The 24,254-nt window shown below is 37.5% G+C and overlaps 1 protein-coding gene across 1 annotated transcript in view; it reads left to right on the plus strand.

The window, feature by feature from the left end:
• WAC (WW domain containing adaptor with coiled-coil) overlaps positions 1-24,254 on the plus strand; it is a 57,711-nt gene that overhangs the window by 19,064 nt on the left and 14,393 nt on the right. Inside the window, exons 4-10 of the mRNA XM_050333352.1 lie at positions 1,604-1,710; positions 2,449-2,564; positions 3,038-3,150; positions 4,626-4,934; positions 17,242-17,487; positions 19,453-19,575; positions 20,520-20,668. Coding sequence (XP_050189309.1) covers positions 1,604-1,710; positions 2,449-2,564; positions 3,038-3,150; positions 4,626-4,934; positions 17,242-17,487; positions 19,453-19,575; positions 20,520-20,668 — 1,163 coding nt within the window. The remainder of the gene's footprint in view (positions 1-1,603; positions 1,711-2,448; positions 2,565-3,037; positions 3,151-4,625; positions 4,935-17,241; positions 17,488-19,452; positions 19,576-20,519; positions 20,669-24,254) is intronic.

The following is a 24,254-nucleotide window of genomic DNA, read 5'->3' on the forward strand; positions in this document are numbered from 1 at the left end:
TCAGTAGAAGGATATAGTAAATAAATAAAAACTAACAGAATGATTAATACAACAATATTAAACAGCTATTCCACTCCATAATCAGTGTCTAAAAAAATATTTAGGCTGTTGGTGACTAAGGAGTACAGGCTAGTAATTATGATATACTGCTTATATTTAGGGAAATTAAATGTGTCTATTTCTGTAGGTGTCTTTTTTGTTCTTGTTATGCATGTGCATCACAATTGTGTGATGTTGTGAGTATTGCTTTGACAAACCCCATGGTAAGTCATTCTACCTGGCTCTAAGCATGCAAGATGCTTATGATGTAGGACTAACTGCCAAGCTCCTGGAAGGCTGTTATTTGAGTGTGAAACTTACTCTGTTTTCCTTTTTTTTTGTTTTTTCCCTCCATAGCTTTAAAGAGAATAATACACAGTAGGGAAAGGTTTTGAGATACTGATGGTTCAGATTGCAGTAGCACGTGTGTGCAGACTAACCTTTAACCTTTTTAGGGTACTAAATAGCTTAGTCACGGTGTTGTACCTCTTTGCTTTTGTGATGGACTGTTCTTCTAACCTACAGGGTTAGAGGTGGGGAGGAAGAAATTTTTGAAATAGTAATTTTTTTGTCAGTGGTCATGCAGTCAGAAGGCTCAAAGGCAGAATTTGCATTATAATATCTCTAATTTTGCACAATGCTATGTCATTTAGACGTTATCTCTGTGTGTTGCTCTCAGAAGACTTTAAAACAATTTTTTTTTTATTACTCCATTGACTCCCACCTATCGGTCTGCTTAAGTAGAGTGTTCTTTACTGTAGTTCCCATAAGATCCACTCTTTGCCATTTGCAAAGCACTTTGACTTCATATGTGGAACTGTTCAGGTGACTTGAGCTTAGGCACAAATACAGATCTAAAAGATGCTGAGAATTATTTCTCCTTTCAGCTGGGATTTTTTGGTGTTTAAGTGTTTTCATAATGAGGAAAACCAGCTTACCTTGAGAAGTCGTTGGTAGGGAGGCCAGAAGCAGGAGGAGTTTGGGAAATGCTGCTGTTGGTATTCTAGGTGTCAATACCTTTATTGCAGAGACTGAGGTCTAGGAACATTTGGTCTGATCTGTATGCATAAACAGAAAGAGTTACCTAGAACTAGTTACAAGTAGTCTCAATGGTTAAGAAAACAGCATTGCTTCAGTGAACTTAAAACCTGATTTTGTGCATCTGTGTAGGCTATAATGATAAGCCTATTTAAACTTTCTGACTTAATGCTGAGGAGAAAATGTGTGTTAATTTCTGAATTGGCATGGTAGGAGTCTTCAAAGTGTCAATAATTATAAAAACTGACTTGTTTGCTTGTAATGGAATAAAGTTTGAGAGTAAGACCAGTGAAAGGTTGTAATGCATTAGTGTAGCTAGGAAGGCAAAGTGAGTTTTACTCTGTGTGAAAAAGAAATACGCATGTGGTCTCCTGAAATACTTCTGCATCTGAACTATGCTGTGGTCCAGGCTGTGGACAGCTTGCCTTCTCCCCTCCCCTCTTCATTCCTCTTCTAGCTCCTTAGAATGTAGACTGTTAATTCCTTAAAAACGTCCATTGTGAACAGTCTTTCTTTTTTCCTTTAGGGACCAGTTACTCTCCACAAGAAAATTCACACAACCACAGTGCTCTTCATAGTTCAAATTCACATTCTTCTAATCCCAGCAATAATCCAAGCAAAACTTCTGATGCAGTGAGTATTTGTGATTGGTATTCATCCCTGTGTCACCCCATTCATACACACTGTGTTTTCATAATTTTCTGTAAGACAAGCAGCATGTACATTACCTGCTTCATTGAGTTTTCCAACTTCAGCCTTTATTTTATAAACACTCTGTAAATTCCAGATGGAGTTGTTGTAAAACTATTCTAATTGATAATTGTTAGAACTTTGAGCTACCTGCCTGTAATTTTAAAATACTAGATTATTTAAATTAAGGAAGAAATACTTTCCATGACCTTTGTGGTAAATCTAGAGAAGACAGTATGATTTTACTTATTTAAGATGCATTACACATTGTGAATTTTAGTCACTATTATCCAAGTCTTAGTAGTTTAGGTGTTGTTTGTTAAAAATTACACTAAAACAAAATAGGTAAATTTGAAATGTGTAGAAAAATTTTGAAAATATAATAATTTCTGAAGGAAATTTTAGGGGGAAGGAAACTAATATTATCAGTATTGACAATACTGTATCTCACTAAACATACTGTTAGATTTTTGTTTAAGATTTGGTGGGAATAAACCAGAGGAACCTAGTGCAGAATGCAGTGGGAGTGTAGTGGTCACATCTCCAAGCCATCAGTGAAACAGGCATTTAGAGATGGTGTAAATGGAAAACAATGTAGTTTTAAAACCAGTGAAAACTCTGAAACTTGTATATTAAAGACTCTCAAGTGGTCTTTTATCCAACACTGTTTGTATTTTACAGGCTTATGATTCTGCGGATGATTGGTCTGAACACATCAGCTCTTCAGGCAAAAAATATTACTACAACTGCCGAACAGAAGTTTCACAATGGGAAAAACCAAAAGAGTGGCTGGAAAGGTATGTGCTTGTGTTTGTTTTAATTGTATAAGGAACAAATATTCTTAAGCTTGTTTAAGAGTTGAGCTTATCTAATAGATTACTGCTATAACAGATTGTGGTCTAAGTCTGCTGTGTTTCTACCCTTACTGTGACCTCTGGCACTTATTTTATCCCTTGACAATCCAAAGCCTGAGGGGGAAGTGTGGTTGGTTTGTTTGTTTTGATTTTTGGTGAGTGGTGTTTTTTACATTTTGTTTTGGATTGTTCTGTTTTCTGGGGTTTTTTTTGGTCGGTGTTAGTGAGCTGAACTGATACATTGTGGGCTTCAACAAGCATGGGTGTGAGGAAGCAGTGGCTGGAGTTTACCAACCCTGGCCGTATCAGCAAGCTCTTAGAGCAGTTTAATTCATCTCATGTAACTTCACCCGTATAAACTGTTATATTATTAGATGATCTGAGTTCTTGTTTAACTTTTGTTTTCTTTTCTTCAGAGAGCAGAGACAAAAAGAAGCAAGCAAAATGTCAGTTAACAGTTTTCCAAAAGATAGGGATTACAGAAGAGAGGTGATGCAGGCGACAGCTGCCAGTGGGTTTGCCAGTGGAAGTATGTGGTTTTTTTACAGCAATATGTTCTTGCCTTGTTTGCGGTACTGTTTTCTTTTCCAAACTTAAATTCTAAAAATCCCTTTTCTTAGCTGTTTTTCTCACCTTTTTATGTATAAAAGCAAAAGTGGATAGCACAGTCAGCTCTCCCAAATGTTGTTTCTTAAAATAACATTAGGCCTTTAGTAGTGCAACACTTACTTGCTTAATGCTGTTCATGGTGCTCCTCCTTTTTGCAGCTTTTACTGCCTAATTTAATTATCTTCATGGGTAATTATCTAAAAAACTTGCACAATTTATAGCTTAGTTGGATTGTCATGATCATTGAGACCTGCCAGTGTCATATTTTGAGTTTAAAAACAGAGATGCAGAGGTCTCTTTTAAAGCCTTGATTTCACATCTGAAAATTATAAGCTACTTTAATGGATTATGGTATCAGGGTTTTCAGAGGCTTGTATGTGTTATTGCAAGCATATTTTTATTGCACCAATACTCTTAGCAAAACCTTTCCTGGACTATGTAACTTTGAAATTTTTGTAACTTTGAAATTTTTTCCTGATAACCTAGCTTTAATTTTTGTCAATTTTTTTTGTGGAAAATAAGTTGTAGTATGGGTTTCTATCTGTTTGCTTATGTAGTTTGGGTGAATTTGTAGCATAGTTCTCAGGATGGTTTAAAAGTAGAAGTCAAGAGTATTAATCTTCCCCCACAATCTTGGGACTTGACGAGGTAGAGAGGTATAAAGGACTGTTTTTCTGTGTATACTGAAACGTACTGCATGTGCTAAAACATACTGGATGCTACAAAAAGATAACAGACATGCATAATGCAGTATTTGTTTTGTGACAGGTGACAATCTAAGAATCTATAAAAAGAATTACTCTGTATTTGCTTGGTGTGTTCCCTGTGGAGCATATTTTAAAGTCTTATGATTGTGTGACAAATGCAGATTAGTCACTCATTTAGTATATGTAGTTGTCTTGAATTAATTCAACTGTAAGTAAATTTGTTGTAGTACTCACATGATGTGAAGAGGAATTCTTTGAAGGCTAGAATTTGAATATTATACTTGATGTTCAGCATTTTCAGTGAACAAAAGAAAAATGGCACAAATTATCTCTTCACACTAAATACAAGATGGAAATAATAGATTTTGATTTAGATTTTTTTTTAGGGGACTTCAAAAGTTAACTTGACTGTAACTCTTGTTATAAAGCAGCCTTTCATCAAAACTCAGTGCTTAACCGGAACTCTAAATCAAGCAAAGGTCAGAAAATGCATTTTGCCAGTGAGTAGAATTAAATTTTGCTTTTTTGATGCTGATCTGCTTGAGGCTTTTTTTAATCATAAGAAGTTCAATCAGCTCTAGTTGTTGGTGTGCAGCTGTATTAATCAAAGTCTGTGCAATCTTAGACTCATTTCTAATTTAATCCTTTTTTTCTTATTGCAACGTTACTTGGGGAATCCTGAAAAAAGTGGAAGACAAGCATTCCAGTGACACCAGCAGTATGCTCCCACAGAATATTTTATCTCAGACAAGCAGGCACAATGACAGAGACTACAGACTGCCAAGGGCAGAGACTCACAGTAGTTCTGCTCCAGTACAGCATCCCATCAAACCAGTGGTTCATCCAACTGCTACCCCAAGCACTGTTCCTCCTAGTCCATTTTCTCTACAATCTGATCACCAGCCAAAGAAATCCTTTGATGCTAATGGAGCATCTACTTTATCAAAACTGTCTACATCCACATCTTCCATCCCTGCACAGAAAACAGAGAGAAAAGGTATGTCAGATTAAATCCCCTCTAGTATTCAAGGTGGTGCATTGCATTTACATTGCTTGTTCAAAGTATGCTAGTTCTAGAATTTAACTATATTTTTCCTGTTTGATTGTGTGTGCTTAGAACCTGATTACTGTTTTGATGTGTTTATTTCCCCTTAAACTATGTTTGCTGTATTTTATACAACTTCAAATTGACACTGCAGTATTTGCTGTTTACTAGCTTATTCTACAAGTTAACATTTCACATGATAATTTGAAAAAATGTATTTTAGTAGGACATGTTTTATTTTTTTGTCTTCTCTCTTGTTTTGGATCTTTGCCATTCATTTAAATTCTTAACATAGACGTAGTTACACTGTTTGAAAGTCATTTTGGACCATTATGTTTTATGAACTGCTGTTACTGTTTGGAATGCCAGTGTCAAATCTTTCAATCAACACAAGTGCAATTCTTAGAGAGAGTGATTCCATGTAACAGCAAATCTTCTGTTTTGATCTGTATCTTGTGAAATATTGGATCTTCAGTTATAAAGCTGCTGAAAGTTTGTGTTTCTGTAATACCAATCATAAACAGTTTGACTCAACAAGCAAAGATCAGGACTTCACTGTGCATTGTTTGTGACCCTTTAAAAGTCTGTATTTCAGTAAGATTTACTTCCTTACTAGGGAAGAAGAGCTCAAGAAGATTGTGAGAATGAGATTTGTATCATTAGTGGTATTGTGATACTCGGTATAGTTGAGTTTTTTCAGAGTGGTATTGTATACAAAAATTCTATCCTGAGGTCTTTGGGAGGGAAAAAGGTAATTTTTGATAATTATGGCAGGTTTTACTTTAAAATATTGCATAATTAGTATGTCACTATATTCTTTTTGGGAAGATGGCTTGTTGCCCTGTTCATACTTGCACATTGGTCTAGTTAGAAAAAAATGACGTACTTTTAAAAAGAAGACCAGAACAGATTCTAGTCTGACACTGGTCTTCTATTGTATTTTCAGGTCTTCCAATTTTCTTTATTAAAGAATTCCAGCTTTTACACAGAGATAAGAGTACTTGACCATATTCAAACAATACCATACATTGACAAATACTGCAGTGTAAGACAATTGCACATGTAAAGAAATTTTTTTTAATGCTTCTTGAGACTTCATGCAATTTTTGCATGACTTAGGTCACAAATGCTGACTGTAACTACAGAGGAACTGATTATTTTCAGCAAGCCTTTTTCTAGTCAACACAGTAAAGCATGAAGTAAGGTGTACTAGTTCATGCATGGTTCTTGTCCTGAGTACAGTAAACCTGCTTCAGTTAAAGCTGTGTTCTGGTCGGAGTCTGATGCACTTCTGAACGTTACAGTGCAAAACATCCATGTCAAGTATTCTCTTCTTTAGTGTATCCACTCTATTTCTATATCTAAAATACACTTTAAGAAAACCAGTTATTATGACTCAGTTCTGGCAGATTCTTGATTCCTGTTTGGTGTGTGATCAGACTTCAGGCTGGATATTCTTTCCCTGCTCTACTGCACATCTTTATTAACTGAGCAGCTGACTTACAGCAGTTGAAGAAACTTCCCGTTGTGGCAACTGCTACAAATGTTGGCAGAGAGTTCCAGTATTTCTTGCATACAGCATTAATTTGAGAGCTTATAATTGGGTATGAATAGTGAAAATGATTACACAGAGCAGTATTGACACTGTAAATCTTAATTTAGAATCCGTGTTACCATGTATGGTTCCATATTAAATAATTCACCTAATTTCTGTACTCCTAGGTAGATGGGTTTTTTTTAATTTTATATGGGTTAAATGGTTGGATTCTTTGTAATACTCATACCTCATTGATCGAAGTGTTTCATGGCACTTGATTGTGAGCAAGTATTGTACTTACTGAGCTTCAGACAGGGTGGATTACAGAAAGTTAGTAAATAATTGAAGAATTAGAATAGGTGAATGTCAGGCTTGGAATTCTTATTCTAGAAAATGTGAGTTTTTACATGTTGGTTGAATTTACCTCTTGTAGAAACAGAAAAATTCAGTGCAGGTTCTGTCGTGATAAGAGATCATTCAAAGAGTATATTCGGTTGACTTACATTTTTCTTATTTTGGAAATGTTGGACTGTCTTTTTAAGGGAATGTAACCAGTAAATTTTCTCTAGCATTTTGCATATTTAAATTTAAAAGAAGGAAAGAAGCAGTGTTTTGGATGGTTTACTCCTCTTACTCATTCTCTCAGAGGTGACTGTGAACCTGCAGTCTTACAAAGTATTTGTTTGTAGCTGTTATACAAAATGAAAATGAAATAATTGTCCTGAGACACTTGGTACAAACAGTCATCTAAAAGTGTCTTTATAGAAAGTGAAAAATGGTTTATTTTTACACTAGTAAAGCAAACAACCTTTGATCTTTTTCTATTCACTGGCTGTACCATCCCTCTCTCTTTCTAAAAAGAGGTAAAGCTGTATTTTTTTGCCTACAAACGCAGCTTGGTCCAAATGACTGAATAATACATGCAGTAGTCCTTGCTTAAATGAATTCTTACTTCTTGTCAATGTGTTGCTGGCAGCCTTATGCCAGCATATGTCTACCACTGTTTTAATAAATTCTGGTTTCAGTGTGTGTATTTTTTAATGCAGTAATAGTTATGAATAGCAGAACAACAAAAAACCACAAAACCCAACAACAATGGTTTTTTCAGCTCAATCTCTTTTGCTGCAGGGGTATGTTGTAGTCCCACAAGGAGATTGAATAAAATCCCTGGCTGAACTATAGCTCAGCTGTTAGCAGTAGTCCTGCCCTCAATGGCTGGCAGTAGTGGAGAGTTCCTGGGGAACTATTTGACCTCTACCCTTTGGTTTGAATGTTCCAGTCAGAATCTGCTGCTTCTGTTTGTGCTCACTGTGAGTGCTTTATGCAGGTAAAGTGTGGGGTTGCTTTTCCTACTTTTTGGCTGCTTTATCTGTAGGGCACATCACATTTTCGTATTTCTAATTCAGTTGCTGAATGAAATGTTGTATTCTCCATATCTTAACAGTGTGTCTGTCTGTAGGATACTACTTCTCACACCTTTGCTCCAGATCCCATCAGGCAGCACTTCTGTTTTAGTGCAACAATACTCTAAAATTCTTATGACAGAAGAGAGCAAGCTGGCCAGTGCAATGCTGGGTGGGTTGTGACCCTGATGCTTCTGATCCTTTTCTCACCCCTGTGGTTTTCTTACTTGTAACACTTGCTAGTCTTTAGCGGTCAGTTATTAACATTGCTTCTGGCATCGTTGCATCTTCTTTGGCTGAGTTTTGCAGTTTTAAGTGTATTACTCAATCCATGTGGTGGTTAGAAAAAGTTACGTGTGTGAGACTGTTGGAAGTTTTTTCCAGTACTTTGTACTTGTTTGCTGAGCGTTGCTGTTGCATTTATTTCGGCAGCAGAGGTAAAATACAAAAATTCAGTTTTAAGACTGGTATAATCCAAATGTGAAAAATAGGGAAATTTTTTTGTATATTAGATCATTTGACTGTATTTGAGGACGCAGTTACTCTTGTTACCATAGTTTCATTTGGCCAAATGTGCTTACAGAATGCATTACCTTTAAATATTTATTTATTTTTGTTGTGGACTAAGGTCCTTAGTAGATAGAACTGAAGTATGTAAAACAAATAAATGTGACTGTCAGTGCTTAGTTGATGGACTGTACACTTCAAGTACTTATGCACAGAAAATATACTGTGATTCTTAATAATGAGCAGAAAATGGAGCAGTTCTGTTAGCTGTTCTGTTGTTTAATCAGTGGAGCAGAGATGAGGTTTATGGGGCAATAAGGCATGAATTTCTGAAAATTTAGTAATGTGGTTTTCCTCCCACAGAGAGCACACTGAGAGAGCACACGTGCATGGTCGTTGCTAGCACTGCAAAGAGAACAGCTCAAGCTCACAATAGAGTGGTTGGGTAAAACTGTAGAGTTGAATCCAAAAGACTTTGAATCCATTTGGTTTATTTTAAATGGTATAAAAATTATATCATTAGTGAAAGCTATTGGAACACTCAAAGAGTCACTTTAATAATTTACAAATTGTCTAGTCAACAGTAGTGGGTAACTACCATGTCATTAGAAAAAAACCTCTCTGTTGAAATAAATCAGAAGAGAAAGCCATATATAGCAGTATTTTAAAACTCATGTAGGGATTGCTAGTACGTTAGGTATCACAAAGAGCCCTTCCTCCTCAAAAATGCATTTCTGCTTTTTGATTCTTTTTCCCTGCTCAGTCCTCTGTCACACTAACAGTTCTCAGCACACTGTGGGCAAGAAGGGAGTAAGCAAGTGTTAGGGACAGGTGCTTGAAGGACTCCAACAGGTAGAACAGAGGTGACCGAGGCACAGCAGAGGTGCAGGACTGCAGCAAAACCGTGTAGCTGAACAGTCAGAAGGCTTAGTTTTTCACACAGTAGGCTCAGGATTGTCTTTCAGAATGTTGGTCACTAGTGTGTCAGCTGTTAGCTTAGGACTAAGGATTCTTGTCATAAGGGGCAGAGTTTGGTTGATGGCGAGATCCAGCAGCGTGTTCACGTACTGCCTCAGACTCTGAGAAACTGAGCGTGTTTAGGTTGTAACTGAGGAACATTGTGGCACAACTGCTGAAAGTGATCTTTTATTTTTTACTGAAAGGATTGCTTGGCCATGTTATTAAAAATTCCCACTACTTGGAAACATCACAGTATTTCCATTCTGACTTGACATGGTGTTTCTACTTCAGAGACCTCTTTGCAAAACTTGCAGAAAAGATGCACCTGTGTTATACAGGTTCTTGTCACAGGAAGTACTGTCTGATAACTTGGAATTCTTTCCATTTTGTCAATAAGATGTGATTGCAGGTTATGAATAGAAAGCTCTTCCGTAATCATTGTGGTCTTCAAAAATTATTTTCATTATAGAAAGGTTTCTTCCTGCTCCATTTTTATGTTAAACCAGTTAATAGGTCTTCACGTTACCTTAATCTCAAGATCTAATTGTGTTTCTTTTTGCCATCTGATTACTTTCTTTCTTCCTTTTTGTTTTTGGATGGCTTTATTTCTTGCTCATTTTTTCCCCCTGTGATTAAAGTTGATGGCCCAGAAAGTTGTTTTGTTCTATAATATAGTTCTCTGTGTAGGCTGCATGTAATAAACTTGTTTGTGTGGTTGTCAGAAAGCATACTGTATTTTCAAATTGTTTCAACAAAATTAATAGAGTTTTTTTAGAAATTTTCTTAAAAGCTTCAGACATCAAAACTTTAATGTGTGTAGCTTATAATGGAAAACTTGGTGCAAAGTCTTATTTTTAAAATCACAAAAAATTTAAAAAGTAATATTTTTTTATTCAGAAGAAGAGATAAAATAAATGTTAATTAATGAAGATTTTTAATACTTCAGAAAGATCATAGCAGGCTATGTTCTACTTCTGGTTTTTACTTCCTTTTTTTAATATTTCAGAAGCTTTCCTTGGGACTCTTAGGATAATAGCTGAAATTTTAGGTGATGTTGAATTATTTGCGTAGCATTTTTATAGAAATTGGTGTTGCCAATCAAGAGGCTGCGAACTTGCCCTGTTCATTCTCCAGTCATGGTCTAAGACTTTTGCAGGCCTTGCAGCATTGTCATTTCTTTACAACTTTTTTTTTTTTGGTAAGACATGGACTAAATTTGCATTTCTGTTGGTAAAATTCCAATTGTAGGTTCAAGATTAGTCTGATTGATGCATAATGATTCAGATTAGGTTTACTGCCATGTAAGCCAAATCCTTATTTTGCAATGATAGTGTAGATAGCTTGTTAATGAATGTGAATTGATGTTGACACAGGTGTAGTGACCGGTGTATTGGAGTTGTAAAACTACAGGACTTAGATTTATGAGGATACTTAACTTTTTTTAGCATGCTGTGTTTATCTTGACTGTGTTTCATGATATTTGAGGCTTCAAGTGCACTTTAAAACTACAGGACTGTATAATTAACAAGCATTTTTAAGAAACCCTAGTAAATGTTTCAGAAACTAGAAAATAATGTTTGGATGTTGGAAAGTAAACTGTGGCAGAATGTACAATGAAAAGTCTCTCAAAGGAGATCTGAAAAGGGGGGAATTAAGAAAGAAGAGGAGGGATTGAGGACTTTTTGCTTCTGTTTGTGGAAAAACGGGGGAAATGCACATACTTCAGTGAGTGATACCTGAGGATTTTTGTCAGGGAAGCATTTCATCTTGAGAAGTTTGACCAGTTACATTACCTTCAAAAGCAGAACTTACAAGGTCTGTATAGCATCATAAATTTAAACCAGTTTTTAACCTTTGTAGTTATATTATACAAAAATGGATGTGAAAATATTTAGAAGCTTTGTTCTGTTGGCAGTTTTTCTAGGATTTATTTCTGTGAAATGAAGCATCCAGTCTGGAACCATGGAATAAGATAGATTGGTTTAAATCACTGTAAAAAAACTTGTGATTATACATGAGTGGGTAGTCTGTATTTTTAGCATGTTTATTTCCATCACAGAGGAGTTTCTCGTCGTAGAAAAGAAAAGGTAAAGATTACAGGTTGAGATAAGAATTTACTGGAAACAACAGTGAACTAAAAAATGAACAGTAACAGCAACAATATTAATAAAAGGGTGTGGAAGAGAAGCAAACAATTCTCATGCGAAAAAAGCTCACCATGTGTGAACCCACAATACATGAACCTCTGCCACAGTACCATGACTGGCAACAGTTACGGCATACAGTGGCAACGTCATTCAGCAGCCAGAATTATACAATTCAATATTACAGACTATTCCCACCCAAAAATCAAATCCCCTTGAGGTGTTTCCCTCATCGTGTTTCCCTGTCCCTCTGCATTACCTACCAAGCGCACCCAGGTCCTTGAGCAAAAACAATCCCACGGATGCGTTTCCCTTTGCTTGGGGCAGGACTAATTCAAACTGTCTTCCCTAGCACATTCCTCATATGCACCATGGAGACTCCCCTTATACAGTATGTGAGGTTTTGACTGGGCAGGGCCAGCTTGATTGGTGGAGTTCCTAGTGTTAACTAACCAGGTGGCCATCACTAAATGTTGATCCCACAATTGGAAGGTTCCACCACCGATTGCTTTCAAAGTGTTTTTTAACAGTCCATTGTACTGTTCAGCTTTTCCAGAGGCTGGTGTGCAATAGGGAATATGATATCCCCATTCAACACTGTGCTCTCTTTCTACATGACGTACCTTTACAGCCGCCTTCTCTCCCTGGGCAGCGATGTCTTGCCACAAATCAGCAGCCCAGTGCGTTTATTTCTGCACTGCCAGTTGATCTTTTTCCATTGGTCCAGCCACCCCTACAGAGCATTTACTGCCATCCATGAGTCACTGTAGAAGTAGAGTGCTGGCCATCCCTCTTGTTCAGTGATACCTGAGCCTGCTGGATGTTTTCAGCTCTGCAATGTGAATCAATCCACCTTGTTCACGAAAAGCTTCTGCGACTCATCACGTAGGGCTCCAGACGGCAGCTGTCCTTTATCAGGGGATCCTTGTGAAACAGCAGGAACCATCGGTAAAGAGAGCGTGTCACTTTTCTCAGGTAGCTGATTATATGGTGGGGCCTCCTCAGCATTTGTTGCCTTTTTCTCCTTCTCTTCTGATGATAGTCAGAAATTTTAGTCTTCTGGTCAGTTTGTGATGATCTTGAAGATCCCTGAGACTGGGATTTCCTGTTCAAGCTCGCCGTGTTATCAGCCCAACCTGCTTACTTCATGTAGCATCAGTGGCGTGAGGTGTGGAAGGGGCTTTCCCTTTGCACATCCAGCCTGGTGCTGGCAATTACCAGGGGCTCACCCAAGTGGTGGCTGAAATCTTTTTGCATAGCTCACAGCTCACCTGGGGATAGGGATTGGGTGATTATTTCTGACTGTGCCTCTTCCTCCTGTTCGAGGGCCGTGCTTCCTCTTCATCCCTCATTAAGCAAACTGATTTGGTCCTGGATTCTTCTGTATAGGGGCAGTTGTTGCCAGCACAGGTTGTTTGTCATGTTCAGCTCCAGTTTGAGTGGCCACAGTGCTTGTTGGTCCACTTTCCTCTTCCCCCTGAGGTTGCTTTCTACTATGAAAATGTGTCCAGGAAAGAATAGCTGTGGCCCAACACACCGCAGCAAGGTGCAACTCTGGAGTTGGCACCGCATTCTCCTTTAATAGGGTCCTGTAGTTGTTCAGTGGTGAACTTTCAAACCATTGGAGCAGAGAATCTCCCCAAAAACTGGCCCATTTTCTCCCACCTTCCATGCCACTCTTGACTATCCACCCTCAGGGCAGATCTCTGAATGGCCTTCCTATAAATATCTCTCCTGACTCTAAACATGATGTAAACCATATTGACAAAACATAGCAGACATAGCACCAAGACTATGTGTTCCTTAACATTCAGAGGAAATTCCAGATTCTCAAAAGCTGTTGTAACAGGCCTGAAAGAGGAAAGGGGGTGAAAAGCTGTGGAAAATCATCCTCCCCTGTTCCCTGCACAGATGGGGTATGGTTATTAATGTGCTCACAAAGGTAGTGTCTGAGGTAAGGGCAAGAGAGTAGCACTCAATGCACATCCGATGTGACCCCCGTTGTCCTTGATTTTATCATGTCATAAACTGATAATCCACAGTACAGTAACAAAGCAATCCCGGTCCCTCTCCCTGCTCTGAAAAGGAGCGTTGTGATGGGCACACAGTGCCTATATGGGAATATATACACGGTTGGATACCTCAGCCACGTGAACAGGCCAAGCAACATTGTGCTCTGTACCTAATACAGCAAATGCTCAGATCAAATTTGTTTCCAACTGCTTTGGTATACCTGTTGTCTCAACCCTTCGTGCCCCATTTTGGGTACCACACAAGGCTGTTGTGGTTTGGGAGTGATGTTCCCCAGTTTAGTGTTCCCACTGCAACACTCCAAATCACAGTGCTGTTTGCTCTTGCTGCCCCCTCCTCCCCTGTGGCAGGCTGGGGAGGAGAATTGGAGGTACAAAAGGTAAAGATACAGGTCGAGATAAGAGCAACTTACTGGAAACAGCAATGAAATAAGAAACAGAAACAGCAATGATATTAATAAAAGGGTGTACAAGAGAGGTAAACGCTTCACACACAAAAAACCCTCACCACGTGGGAACCTGTAATACTCCAACCACTGCCACTGTGCCCTGACTGCAAAGGATCCCCTTTCCCAGGCAGTGGTGAGTTGATACAGGATAACTGCCCCTCTGACCACTACAGAAATTAACTCTGTCATGGCTGGAACCAGTACAGCTGCTTAATACAAAAAAGAAATATTTGTATTTCCACAAATACTTTTTACAGAGTTTTTTTGGCAGAAACAGGTTTATATCTCGTATTTTCACTACAGATAAGTTAAATTACTTAATTTGTGTAGTGTAGTGATTCTCTGGACAGTTATTGTACTCTGCATCCTCTGTGATATACATGTAGTCATGATCATAGAGATGTATTTTTTCATAACATTTAGGCTGTTGATTTTGTGTTGTAAAGCATCTCAAAAGATTGGAATGTTAGTGTTAGACACTGTTCTAGGTTTGCATCTTTAGATGTTTGATTTGGGTGATTGTATAAAAAATACCTTTCACAGATAGATTTTAACACATACTTAAAGTATCTGCAATAATACAGGTATGGAACAGTGTCTCCAAATTGTTTAAAAGAATTAACTGGACTGTGTTGAGTTGATGTAATTCATTGTGGATTTTTGTAGCATAGAAACTCACCCAAGCTAAAGTACTTCTACAGACCTCATGGAATTCAGTAATTTTGAGTGACATGTTTTGAGTTCTGTTATTCAAGGAATGAGTGAATACCCAGAACTGAGCTTAAGGTTTGTCTTCACTGCATTATTAGCTTGAGTTTGCTGTTGATTTATTGTATTTTCTGTTCAGAGCTGCAGCGTGGGTGAAAAACACTTCCAGCTGGTTGGCATTGGTGTGGTTTGAGGGTCAGGTATTGCTTATGAGAATTAATAACATGGTACTGAGTTGCTTCTTAAAATATCTCAATATTCAACTGTGAAGAGAAGCCTAACTACATTAAGTATCTTTTGAAATTAGTGCTGGCAGTTGCTCAGTATTTCTTTGTTTGTTTGTTTTGAAATGAGGGTGTTTTGTTGTTTGGGGGTTTTTTATTTGGATGCTTTTGTAAGGTTCTCAAAACTGCAGAGTAGGAGGCTTGTGTGTATATAGAAGTACTAACTGCCCTATTGTGCTTATTTCTCTTGCTTTTGTTTACCAGTGCATCCTGTCCTTATTTGGACTGTGGCAGATCCAAGTTCAATTTAAATTCCATGTGTTCTTGTTTAGTATAATAAGATTCACGTTTGTTAGATGTGTCTTGACCTGCATTTGTCTTAACATTTACTTTGAACACTAGAAGATTTTATATGCAATAGCTTTTAACAAAGACTTTTACTAATGACTTACTGGTTTAATGGGGGCTAATATCTAATCAGCTGTCCTAGTTCTTGTGTTACTGAAAACCATGCAGAAATTTTGTAACTGCTTGACCCCCATCCCCTCCATCTTCAGTCTTGGTAACCCCTTTTGTCCTATTGGAAGTTGTTCTTAGGAAAGCTCTTAGCCAAATGACCAGGTGCCCTCACAGATACTTGGCGACCAACCCCTTGCCCCGAGGAGCTTGTAATTAAATAAGGTCCCAGCTTTTTCAGAAGTTTACTGAAGCTTCAAAATGTATTTTTGTGCCCTGACTGTTGCATCCTTGTGAGCTCTCAAATTTGGATTCTTCAGTGGCTTTTTTCTGGTTCAGCTTTCCAGTTACTTGTCTGGAAGAAGTTTTTGGAGTATTTGTGAGCTTTGTAAACTATTTAGACTATAACTGCATGGAAACAAAAGTCCCCTTTCTTTTCACTGAGATTTCTAATCTCATTGGATTGCATATTGATACTCACTTCTGTAATATTTTATTTTTGGGTTTTTTTAGGGTTCTTCTCCAAATTAGCCTTAAAAACTGCAGTTAAGGTTATTGGGAAAACAAAAACTGTTAGAAATTCTGTAACACTTTATTCTTAGGTAGTAAAACAAAACAAGACTTTCTGTCTTCTGTATTAATTAAATCATCATCTTCTTACCTTGACCATCTCTCCGGAGGAAAAAAAACAAACAAGTATACATTTAAAGTAAAAGAATTTCCCAGCCAGTTATTTTAGTTTTCATTTGGATTTTTGCCTGAAATGGGGAATATCCAGGTTGACTTTCTCTGCCCATTTGAGATGGGTTCGAAATCCAGGTCTTCAGTATTACGGGAAAACGTCCTGGGTGTGATCTTAGATCCATCACTTTGCTGTCTGTATCCAACTTGTTTGGTGCTATAGAACCATTAGTATTGACTGAATTTGGGGGCTGATGGTACACCTATAGTAATTTGAAATACTTTAATTAAAGAAATTTCTCACAGTGCTGGAATGGAGGAGCAACTTCTCTGTTAACTGGACGTCAAATTTCAAATTAATTAAGTAACTCAATGAGAACAAATTGCCGTACAGTATAATTGAATTTAGGTACTACGTATTTCTATGCATAACAAGTGGTGATATTTGCTAAAATGATATTAAAATAAAGGATATCGGTCTTGATGCTTCAGGAGAAACCGACAAGTTAAAAATTAATTATGGGAAGATACATTTTTAGATATTTTTTCACTCTGCTGTAGGGGTGTTAACAGCACGTTTTTACATTTCCAGTACAGCTCATTTTCCTGTCTAAATCCCCAGCAGTGTAGCTGGATTTTGTATGAGACTTAGTCTTTATTTTGCAACTTCTTGTAGTCTGGTCTCTTAATAAGAGATGAAGCGTGACTTATATCCCCCCTCAAATTTGACATAGTAGTTTATATGTGAAGTCCATGGGCTATAAGGTTTTTGTTCATAGTATATTTTCCAAAGAAAGATTGATAAGTGAAAATGTAAAATATGAGTAAACGCACAGTAAAAGAAAAAGACTGCTAAGGAATTTTTGGCCTACATTTGTCTTAAAAGCAAGGGGGAAAAGGATCCTATTTTTAATCCTGGCAGCTTTCCATCCATTATCTTGGAGTGGAAAAGTTGCGTGTGTGCGTTCCTAATAAATATTAGGTTCAGTAGTGTAAATTGCACTAGATATAAAATATCTTCTTTTAATAATGAAGTGGGTGTTTTTCTTATAACAGTGGTTAGGCATTTAATCTTCTGTATTTATTATGAATGTTGTATTAGTGAGAAGGTGTCAGGTTATATTGGGGAAAATGAAAAATACTGTCTGTCTTCTGTCCAGAGTCTGCATCTGTGGACAAGTCTGTATCCCATTCTTGCACAACTCCTTCTACATCTTCTGCTTCTGGACTGAATCCAACTTCTGCGCCTGCTTCATCTGCTCCTACAGTTCCTGTTTCACCTGTCCCACAATCACCAATTCCTCCATTACTTCAGGACCCAAATCTCCTTCGACAGCTGCTGCCTGCTCTGCAAGCCACCTTGCAGCTTAATAATTCTAGCGTAGATATATCCAAAATCAATGAAGGTAAGGATTCTTTAAAGTTGATGTAATCTCTCACTTACAGGTGTTAGTATACTATTGGATGCCAAGCTGTAATAAACGAAACCTTATTTTAATTGAAAAGTGAATAAATTAATCCCTAGGTAAAGTGGGGATTTGTTTTGTTAGTTTTTTGTTTTTCTGTTAGACTCTTTTAACACTCAAGGTTTTCAGATTAATAAATGTTGATGTACATGAGCAGCCTAATTGAGATGGGTTACTTAATTGCTGTATCAGCATTCGTCTGCCGCACAAAAGTTCGTTAAAGCTCTTTGTTCTTTTGTTTCGCACGCTGTTCTTTGTTTTCTGTAGTTTGCACTGCTGTTCTATTAATGCGTGTTTGCAAATACTGAAACTTCTAGGGATTCTTAAATCTTGTTGCCTGACAACTTTTTTCTTTAGCATAACAAGTTATCCTCTGAATAAAGGTAGTGCATCAGCAACTGTGCTACCAAGTTAAATTTTGTGCGTGTAATCAGTGTATCTCTTAGATTTTTGTCAGATTGGCCTAGTTTATTAGAAGACAGTTTATCGCTTAGCTGTAATGCGTCTTGCTGCAAGAAGAGGAAGAGTTGATGCAATTAGAATGTAATTTTATCTGATGTGGTGTCTGCATGTGGCAGGTTACTGATGAAGAAAGTGGTGTGGGATTTTTTGTTTGCTTCTTTGAACTTCTTGTGCCTAGATCACTGTTTGTAATTGGAAGCAAAACATTTACATGTAGTGCCCAGAGTTAAGTAACTTTGTGAAAGTGCAAACCATGACAGTCAAAATATGTATAAAATATTCTGTACATTGCAGTTATTTATAAGAAAAAGCTGTCAGTTGCTTCCTTTTAATCAGCAAATATTCTGGCTTCATTCAGTACTAATGGGCGAGTAGGTTACTGTTTTGTTTTTTTTCCTGTGCAGAGAGAAACTTTTAAAATTGTAGTGCACTAAGTTGGTCAAAAAAAAAGTAGGAGTTAATTGTGGTTGAAAAATGAAAGGTTCAGTCAAGACTCCAAATGTATTTTATTAGAGACCTACCAAGTGAAATTCCTAGTCATTTTGTCTTACCCTGTCTCAGCAGCAGCTATGTCTGTCTTGGAACAAGAGTGTTTAGAATTGTTCAGGTGGGATGAGGACCTGGCTGGGTCCATGTGGGCAGAGTGACTTCACCTTGCACAGCAGGGCTGCCCTTACTGTGCACAATGATTCAGAGTTACTCTGGGCTTGTGCTGGTGAGTCAGTCTTTTCAGATTTGTGCATGGGTGGAATGTATGTTCAGGAAGTATCCCAGAGAGCCTGTAGATCTTTTTTGAAAAATTGGTTCAGAAGCTCGTAGTTAGTTCAGAGTCTCAGTGGCTCATCTTATAAGATCATCTTTCTGTGCAGTGCAGTTTTAAAATGGTTAAAAGTGATTGATGTTTTTACTGGGAGGAATGACATGGGACAGCTAAACCCAGAACAGATAAGGGTTTTTTTTTTGTTTTGCTTTTAAGAAGAAAGATTTTTAACTGGAAAGATATTTCTTTTCCCTTGAACAGGAAGTCTACCCCTATCTCTTTTACTGGGTTAAAGTGGTATGCTTTTGCTTTTTAAAAAATTACTGTAGTGTAAAAAAAATCCCCCCACACATTATGCTTACTACAATAGTAAATTGAACAAATGTTCTCTTGATGTTTACAAGAATTATTATTGATCCACAGGGTCAAGTTGAAGACTTGAAGTTATTTTTAAAAGAAATTAAGTGTATGTCTCAAAGATAAAACTACTAAATAAAGGATTTGCTTGACATTCCAAGTCATCTTGAGTTGAAGTAATTGAAAAATAGTTTGAGTGGATCTTTGGTTATTGTGGATATGGGAACAAAATCTGAAAAAAAATGTGGTTTAAATGTAATTAGCCAGTTTTGATAGTTTAAAGTGATGTTCTAGAATTGTCAGTAAAACAGAACGTTTGTTTTCAGTTCTAACAGCAGCTGTGACACAAGCCTCTCTGCAGTCTATACTCCATAAAATTCTTACTGCTGGACCATCTGCTTTCAATATCACCTCCCTAATTTCTCAAGCTGCACAACTGTCTACACAAGGTATTCAGAGTCTTCTTTTCACTTACATAAAATTATGTTGCATTTTAAAAAGGCTGATACAATTTAAATTTGTAGAAGCTCTGTGTTGTTGCACCTTTGGCCACCGGGTGTGGAGGATATTGAATGACTTCTTTTTCCAAATATGGGTTAAAAAATTATTACCTGGGGAGCAAGAGTCTGACACACAGCTGAGTAAATCTGCTCCCCTGTCTCGCCTTTTGGGATTTTCTTTGTATGTTAACTAACTCTATACGAGTAATGTGAAACCTGTGCAAGGCCCTCTTAATTTATTCTGGACCTTAATTGGGTGTTATTTGATGTTCAGTATAGAACACAACTCTTTGAACACCCTTCTTGTAGTACTGTGCAACTGTGACTCTTGGGGGAGGCCTTAAATTCTTAAAAGAAAGTTTGTTCAGTCTAGTGGGGAATTTTTTTCAGCTTCCAGGCAAGATATTCTTTCAGATATCTTCAGTAACTTAGTAAAACTAGAAGCTTAAACTAACAGTCATCTTATTGAGCAGGTAATCAGTATTATACTAATGCTAATTTTTGACCATGGGTGGGGAACTGTTGGTAGATGTCTAGAATGAGTAAATAGGTTTCTAGATAAACTGTTCGTGGATTCTTTCAGTTAAATCAAATTGACCTCTGAAACAGGAGTTGCAAGTGAAACTAATTTACTCTCTTCTTGTGTAAAAAGTGTTGCATAGTTTCTTCTCTTTCCCCCTTCCCTGAAGTTTTGGTAGTGGAGTTTGGGGAAAACAATTCTTTAGCTAGGATAGTTGTTGACCATTTATTTCATTTGTTCACCCTGCAACTGTGTCAAGGTGAACATGTTTTTATGTTATCTAATACAGCATACTCTGGAGTACCAAGAGAAAATCTAATTCACATTTAAGATAGGATATGGTTTTATTAAAAAGAATATTTTTCCTTTACAGCTCAGCCATCTAATCAGTCTCCAATGTCTTTAACATCTGATGCCTCATCACCAAGATCGTACGTCTCTCCCAGGATAAGCACGCCGCAGACTAACACTGTTCCGCTTAAACCTTTGATGACTACGCCACCAGTATCATCCCAGCAGAAGGTGAGGTCCTTTTCATTTATGCCATGTGGTAGTAAGAAATTATTGTACATCATATTAAGCATTGCTCCTACATATCCATGTGCTGTCAGTGTATATAGGATGATAAAATATGTATGTTGTCTTTCCCAAAAGAAACAGAAACAACTAGTAGCAACGACTTGCCTGTATTTTGGCAGTGCAACTCCAGCATGAGATTCTAGTACACTTTTCTTTTGTTGAAGAAATTTTTGTGCTCCCTTCAGGTGCTGTCTGGAGATACTATCAAGGCATCAGTATTTTAACAAAATACATACAACCCCCAAAAAACATAATTCAAACGCACCAGCTGATACAATTCTCTAGACATAGAACCAATAAAAGATTTTATAGAATGGGAGAGAAATCCTAGGAGAAGTTGATTTGATGTAGTCTCAAATTTGGTTTAGAAATGTTCTAGGTGTTTATGGGTCAATAGCATGATGTCCCTTTCTCTTCCTGCCCCCTCGTCCCCATTCATTCAGAATTCTTTAATTGGATCAGTGACTGCGAAACATTAATTGAAGCTAGCATAAAATAGCTCCTAAGGTTCTTCCTGAGAAACATGACTCTAGACTTTGGGGTGAGACACCCCTCCTCTCCCCTTTCTAAAATTCCTGTTCCCCACCACGACCTCTGCTTAGCTAATGTGTCTTTTTAATTTTCTGCTCACAAGAGAACCTCTTATGTCTCGAAGGCCTTTGAGGAATACTTTTATCTTCAGGAGAACAGATTGCATTCCTTGTTTTAGTAAAAATACCTAATTTTCTTATATTTGATTTTTTGTCACGGGTACAAAGAAAACCAGGTGATTCTCCCAGTTTCTTGCTTTTGGCAATGATACAAGGAATTGTTAAAGCTCTGTGTGTGTACTAATCCTGGTTGTTGTATTTGTTTCTCTCCTTGGGTTACATCCTGAGCCTATGTCTTCACATCCCATAGCTAGGTGATAAGTAATGAAATTATCAAATAACAGTCTTGAGATATTTGGCACTTTCAAATCCTGAGATAGGAAGAAGGATCTTCTTAAGTTATTTACTGTCAGTAACTGGAAATTGATCTGTTCTGGTCTCTACAACCCGGAGATCTGGATCTATGTATAAATAAAATTCTGAATATCAGCTACACTATAAACATAATAAAAGTATTATCCTTTCAGATCTTTATTTACAGTTCTGAAAGAAAACTCATAGGAAAGACAGCCCCTTCCACCCTCACCCCCTCAATTTATTCTTGTTTTATGAATTTAGTTTCTTTAGTATTTACCATCCTGCTGCAGGTGTTTTCCTAGAACTGTGCATGCAGTCGTGAACTTGCTGCCTTCTCCCCAGTGTAGAGGCCAGCATTGTACCTGTGAAGTAGGTGGAGTGGTAGGAAACTGTACTTTTAAGAGAAAGTGAAGGCAAGCCAAGTGTTCTAAGTAGGGCCAATCTGTCTTGGTAGACCAGCTGTATATTTGAATATGCTTTTGGACACACAAACCTTCCCTCAGGTTTTCAGTAGAAGCAGAAAATTTCGATGCTAAATGCAGGTTTGAGAAGAGCTGATACGAGTTGTAACTGCAGCAAGGCTACGAGTGCTCAAAACAACATAGTGTTGGTTATTTTACGTTTTGATACAGGAATCTCCACTTACATGCAAGACTCTGTGATTCCCTGTAGTTAGTGACTTGGCAGGCAGGGATTCACCTCTGGTATTTTCAAAATAAGGTATTCTGTATTTTATTGATACATATATAGAAGCTCTTCTGAAAGTGGTGGTGTCTCTGTTTTGGCATACAGAGGCACATTTTGAAGTTATTATATTGTAATCCAACTTTTCATTAAGATTGGACTTCAGTGAGGTGAGATTGCACGTCTGGTTTATTTTTGAAGCAGGTATAATGTGTTTGCAATCCAGCTGGTAAGTGTAGTAAATTTCCAAGTTACTCATTCTAAGCTGGAATGTTTTTGGTGCAGAGTGCTGTTAATCCTGAGGGACTGTTGTTCATTATTATAGACATTAGCAAATTTTTATTTTCCTCCTTCTGCAAAGAAGTTATAACTCTTACTATCCTGAGATATCATAACCATAAAAGCTTTCAGTTTTCGCATTACCTCAAGTAGCTTCACAGATAGCTAAACAGAATTAGTGGTAATGCTTGACAGTAGGATCTTTTCTTGGGTTTTATGTTCCTCAAATCTGATGCTAACAGAGCTGTTGAAGTATTAACGTGAATTGTTTGTGTGTTAGTCCCAGAAGTAACAAATTTTGGTTCAGCAGCAGATATGTTCCCAGCTTACTAGGGAAAGAATTGTGTTGATAGTTCTTCTGTTTGTGTAATTCAATTCCATGAGATGAGATTGAGATGAGAACTTCAGTGGTGATAGCTCCAGTGTGAGCATGTCTGTTTTAGCAGCCCTTCAGATGTGTCAGGCAGGCTAGCTTATCCAGTTCTAAGAGTTTGAATAAATTATGCCTAATTAAGATACGGTGCTGTGCCAGGACACAGTTGGTTTCAGAGCACAGGCCCATGGGCTTAGGGCAGACAAAGTTGGACTGGCGCTGTGCAAGCAGAACCCAGTGCCAGCTGCACAGGTACCTTGGACTAGCGTAGCACCATTTGCACAAGGGGCTCTGTTACTTAGGACTGCTTGAACACCTCAGTGCTGCTTTTAAGCTCCAGCTGGTGTGTCTGGGTGGAGGTGTGCTGTGTCCACACAGCAGCTTGGGTGTCACAGACTCAGGACCCTGGGTGTCACATTTTGATTTTTAACTGGCCCTGTATTGTGTGATTAGAAACTGTTTTGAATTTCTGCACAATAACTGTGTAAAGTACATTACACGGATCTGTCAAACTCAGAATATTGCTTGTGGTATTTTTTTAAATTTATTTAGCCCTTACTGTTTTTCTTTTTCTGTTATACATATTTATATTGTTTCAAACAGTGGAAAACATGGAATAGTTAAGAGCTTTTGTGGCTCATTATCTCATAAGTCCCAGTTTTTCTTTACAATCCATTTTCTTTATTTTTACCAGCTAAGGAGGTGGTTACTTTTCCAGTTTGGATCTGCAAGGTGATGCTATTATCTCTGATGGACTTTCCTTTTGAAATTATTCCTTCTGTTTGAACAACCTTGATAGTTAATGTTAAATTCAGGCATTGATAGCAAAGCTCTTCATGTCATACATGCCACAAAGGTACTTGGTAGTCTGTTTTCATAAATCAGTTTAGGAACTACTACTGTTTCACCCCCCTCAACTACATAGATCTGTTGTTTTCAACAACAGAGTAATCTTACACTAATCTTGCTTTATCTTTCTATAACCATGGCCTTTTCATGTACTATTCAGAATTTTTTTAATATATACCTATTAATCTAAAAGCCACAAAGAACACTCTTTCACTCTGATGATAACTTTAAAAGGTGACTTTTCCTCAGACGTATAAGTAGGTTTGAATTTACATTAAGATTCCCAATGTACCTAAATAAATCAAGTTAAGTCTTAAGTTTACTTCAGAAGATACTGTCTGGCTTGCCATGTTTCTGAAACAGAGAATTTCTAGAGGTTCAGGTGAGCACTAGTTGG

The sequence above is a fragment of the Myiozetetes cayanensis genome, unplaced genomic scaffold, assembly GCF_022539395.1.
Source record: "Myiozetetes cayanensis isolate MyiCay16 unplaced genomic scaffold, myiCay2020 scf1, whole genome shotgun sequence".
Classification (NCBI taxonomy): Eukaryota; Metazoa; Chordata; class Aves; order Passeriformes; family Tyrannidae; genus Myiozetetes; species Myiozetetes cayanensis.